Here is a 5231-nt window from a genome sequence, read left to right as displayed (position 1 = left end):
GCACGGACCAAAACAAATGAGGCCAATGATGTCAACTGCCTGAAGAGAAGCTGTGGGCAGTGGGACCTCAGGGTACCCAAGAGTTTACGCACTGTTGTTTTTCTAATTTACTCTGGAGATCTATAATCTGGAGAAGGATCTTCACTTCCGCCCATCACATACCTTAAATTATGGCACTTTGTGGGAGTGGCTCGAGGTGGCACAATCCTTGACACAAAAGGTGCAACTTTATGACTTGCTCTTTTGTGAACTCACCTCTAAGTGTCTGTGTCTAGAAGGAGCTAGAGATCAATCACTGTAAGGTCTCTGTCTCCTGAGAGGGTTGAATGGGCAGATGGGAACAAGTAATGATCTCTCTAGAACCTAGGCAGTCTAATGATAAGGCAGGTCTTTAAGAATATCAGTCATTGCTCCAAAAGAGACGCGCTTTGGCATTTCAGGACATAAGCATTTATTTCTATAAATTATTTTCTGATGCCATGATGTCAGTATGCCTGTGGCAATGTGAGATTACCCAAATAATACGAGCCAGGGGAGCAACAAAATTAGCATGTGTGTGACTTACCAAACCTTTGCCAGGGTTCTTAAGGGCTCTGAGGAGGAAGGTAGGATACGGCATCATCACAGAAATACAATCCCAGTGATTTATACAGTTTTGCCAAATAAGGCCCACGGGGAAGATAGAAAAGGCCTAGAACTGCCTCCAGTTTCTCTTGAGACAGCCTGTTTGTCAAAACGCCTAGCTCATGGTCTTATGCCCTCCTTTCACATCATAGCTGGCATTTAATCCTGACACTTTTTAATAATCAAACAGCATTTTACGAAAAGTTAATTAATGTCATTTTATTTGGGTACTATGTGACTTAGAACTCTTTTTATATTCTGAATTTTGTTTGACATTTTGAAAATACTATGCCTAACTCTTTTGTGTGGGTTAAAAAAAAAAACAGCACTTTTTTTAATATAGCTAGCATGAATTGAATACTATTTTTTTTCCCTTCTCAAGAATTGACGCAAACACCAAAATATTTTTCATTCGAGGTCAAAGAAATGAAGCATTCTGTTTGTTTGGAATCTTAATCACCATGGTCCCAAACTTACCTAATTAGAAGCTCCTTCATAATGAGGAAAATTATTTTCAAAGTTAATGAATTTGCAAACAGGAAGATTGCTGTCTTTCCAGAATGAATTACCCACATTCCTTAAATATATAGTTAAACACTAATTAATATTAGTACTTAAAATATGTGGGATTGGTTTCACTGATAAATGAAACTTTCCTTTGTTTTAGACAGTATAAAAAGACTATGATTCCCCTCCTTGTAGACATTAGGCTGCACATAGAAACTTAATTCTAGATTCTGAACAAAATGAAAGTTATTTCATCAAAATGCTTCATTTTAGTGATTTTAGCCACTTCAAGCTTGTTAACATCAAATGTCTTTTGTTCAGATGAATTAATGATGTCCAATCTTGCCAGCAAAGAAAATTATGACAAATATTCTGAGGTAAGTTTTTTGACTCCAACATGACTAATATTAACTATATATTTGTCCTAAATCTAATGCATTTTTATTTTTTAAAGAAAAAGGAATGTTTGTGCTTTGTTGTTTGTCCAATTGCAGCCTTCCATGACAGTGCGTTGATGTAACTTGTATTTTTTAATACAACAGCAAACAGTCTGGCATAATGACAGTTTATGTACAGGATATGATACTTAGCAAGCACAAGGTACATTAATAATTTTCAATTGATTCAGAAGTACACAGTTGTAATAAATAGTTGCAGAAATAAGACCTGGATATATTTCAGCTGAACATTTGAGTTGTCTTCAACTACAAACAACAACAAAAAGAAAAATATGTAAGGATTATCTGTCCTACTTAGTAATGATGAGCCAGTAAGTTTATGGTACATCTATATCAAAGTAACGTATTTATCCTTAGATGGTGGAATTGCAAGATATTTCTATTTTATTTTTTATGATTTTATATATTTTCCAAACTTGCTGAAATGAGTATGTATTTCTTTTCACAATCAGAGAAACGATCATTTAAAAATCTTCATAGGGACAAATTTTCATGGTAAAGCTAAATCTAATTAAATATTTGCTGTATTTTAAATGGTTCATTTAAGGTTGGTATGTTAGTGGTACATAGCCCACAAACCAAACAGTGCTTTCCTAAAAATGTAACTTGTGTACTAATAAAAATACAATCAGTTTCTTAGAGCAGAGCTCTGAATATGAGCGGGTAAGAAAGACGATGGAGCCTCCTCTAACTCTACCCCAAAACCTGGCCAGCATCTCTGTTTTCATGTATCCACCACTTCAGCATTTAAAAAGAGGAGACACAGGGACATGAAGAGGCAGTGGGAGGTTTCTCTAAAATCAAAATATAAAAAATACATGAAATATTTCATAAATAACATGGATCAAAAGCTGAAGGAGAATAACTGCAGTAAGATAAATGTTTGCCTCCTTTCAATCCTTTGTATGCTCCTGCTGCTCAAACACATTGCTGTATTCGCTCTATGGACTTTAGTAATATTTTACGGTTGTCTTACAATAGTCCAGGGATAGAGAAACTGGACTGCTTTAAGAAACCTAATATGAACTATTTCTTTAAAAATTCTGCCTATGAAAACACAAACTTTGTTTGTTGCTTTAACAGTTCTGCAAACTAAAGTCTGGGTTTAAGTTAATTCGGGGTTTAAACCTATTGCCTATAACAATAACTTATTATTTTAAGATTTAAAAAATTTTTTTTAATTTTTTTAATTTTTATTAACATATAATGTATTATTAGCCCCAAGGGTATGGGTCTGTGAATCTCCAGGTTTCCACACTTCACAGCACTCACCATAGCACATACCCTCCCCAATGTCCATAACCCAACCACCCTCTCCCTCCTCCCTCCCCCCAGCATCCCTCAGTTTGTTTTGTGAGAGTAAGAGTCTCTTATGGGTAACAATAACTTATTTTAATATACATTTCCAATCATAGCCTGAAGGAGACCTTAAGGGGGAAAAGGAAAGAAGTCTGAATTTTGAAGAACTAAAAAACTGGGGTCCAAAAACTGTCATTAAGATGAGTGCACCCACAGTCAACAAAATGCCACACTCGGCAGCCAACTTGCCGTTAAGATTTGGGAGGACCGTGGAAGAAGAAAGAAGCACTGGGGTGATGGCCAATCTGCCTCTGAGATTTGGAAGAAATATAAAGGAAAGCATCTCAAGACATGTTCCTAACCTGCCCCAGAGGTTTGGGAGAACAACAGCCAAAAGTGTCGCCAAGACACTGAGTGATTTGCTCCAACAATTCATGCATTCGCCATCTGCCAGTGAACTACTCCATGAACTGCCAGCCTCAAGAAATCCAGAATTCTGATCAAAAACTCCCAGGGTAAATACCCGAAAACCAGTTAAAATGCATGGGCTCTTGTATGTAGCTGCCAGAAATGTGAAAAAGGATTACCTCTTTTCAAAAGAAATTTCTAAGAGAGTTAAGAGTCTTAGGAGGAAAAAAGCAAAGAGAAAGGGAAATAAGTACCTAAACTGAGACCTACAGAGGGTCAGATATAAACATGAGTAGCAGTAGGAAGTAATGACGTGGCTTCCCCTAAGCCCCACATGGGCATCAACCTCACTACTCTATAGCCACACACTGAGTAAGAAGATTCGATGATGTGATTGGGAATTAGGCCTGTGACATATAGTCCAACATTTGACCTCTTTAATGTGAAAGGTCCCGCATGAGGAAGCTATCTACAAGGACAAAGGAAGGCATCCCAATACCCCAGGTCTCAAATTCAGAAGGTTTTCATCCTCAACCTTAAATCAAATTTTTTTTATTTTTTCTGGACCTCATTTTATAAGTGAGTTCTAATTCAATCATTGTTTGCTTTAGGAAGTATTTAATAAGATATCTACTATGTACAAATCAGAAAGCAAGAGGTCCATAAAATTAATAGGCAACTTACCTATTATTTTCTAATAGAGTATATGTAAAAACAACAAAACCAACAAATTTCTATAAAGTGGAACATGACACTTTAATTAAGGCCTTTAGAAAGGAAGGCAGCAAGCTGTGACACCTTAGAAGGGAGACATTTTCAGAACATTCCTGATTTTATTTTTTACCATGGCTCTTGTCCCCATCTGACATATGTTCAGAGTCCATTCCCCCTTAGTAGAATTTTGGGCCCATAAATCCCATGCTTTTTGTCCACTGCATATCCCCAGTCCCCAGAAAAAAGAGAGAGAGAGAGAAAGGAGAGTATTTCTACATGTGGAAATCTGAGAAATTTTTTTGAGTTAGACTTTGAAAGATGGCTCTGTTTTGAATATTCAGAGACTGGGGGAAGGAGAGAAGATACTTTCAGGCAAAGAGCAGAGTATGAACCACAGCTGGGGTACGAAGGGGTATGAAAGCAGCAGGGGTACGAAGAGGAGAAGAAAGAAGGTAAGAAGGCGAGGAGGTAGGGGTAAGAGCAGAAAGTGCACTCGGGGCTCAGTAAAGGACATTATTCATCAAGGAAAGGAGAACCACTGACATTTCTGCTGAAGTCCTGAGACATAACATGGAAGCAGAATTTGGCAGCTCACCAGATGTTGCCAGTGGGACAGTCATGAGGGAGAGGGATGAGTCAAGGGTAAGTTGGTAAACCTGAGTATGCACCCATTACAAATTAAGGTTCTCATCAACATCTCACTCGTTTCAAGTGCAACACAATTCAACTCAAGTATAATGAGGCAGTTAGGATCATGGCTAGTATTTTTGTATGTATTCATGGCATTGTTATGATGGATAAGAACATTTTGTGTGGCTTCCATTTTAGGAGACTGGGATTCAAGGAAATAGATGGTGCAGAACTGAAACAAGAAAAATAAGCCTGGAGCTTGTCCCTGAAGACGATTTAAGCTGTGGTCTATAATCTACAAGCAACTCTACAATGAGGACACCAATGGATAAAGAGTCACTGTATTCTTCTGATGGGTTATCACTGACAACAATTTTTCTTTGTCACTAGAGCTAGTATCTTAAAAAGCTATTTTAAAAAATTTAAAGAATATTATAATGTAAATATGAAATAATTTTTGTCTAAATAAAAAGAACATGGCAAATACTTAAGAAGCCTCTGGTAATGAGGAAAGAGGAAGGAGGGGGGCACAGAAGAAGGCTGAAGCCATCTCACCATCTTATGTAAAAATCATAGACACAGTCACACTGA

The 5231-nt window shown here is 37.2% G+C and overlaps 1 protein-coding gene across 1 annotated transcript; it reads left to right on the top strand.

The window, feature by feature from the left end:
• Positions 1–1370: 1370 nt before the first annotated feature.
• NPVF (neuropeptide VF precursor) lies at positions 1371–3388 on the top strand. The gene is made up of 2 exons (XM_059172660.1): positions 1371–1508; positions 3005–3388. The coding sequence occupies exons 1-2, from the start codon at positions 1371–1373 to the stop codon at positions 3386–3388; spliced, it is 522 nt and encodes a 173-aa protein (XP_059028643.1).
• The last annotated feature ends 1843 nt before the right edge of the window (positions 3389–5231 follow it).

The sequence above is a fragment of the Mustela lutreola genome, chromosome 4 (genome assembly GCF_030435805.1).
Source record: "Mustela lutreola isolate mMusLut2 chromosome 4, mMusLut2.pri, whole genome shotgun sequence".
Lineage (NCBI taxonomy): Eukaryota > Metazoa > Chordata > Mammalia > Carnivora > Mustelidae > Mustela > Mustela lutreola.
Note: the sequence above shows the minus strand (reverse complement) of the source record. Positions and strands in the feature narration are given on the sequence as shown.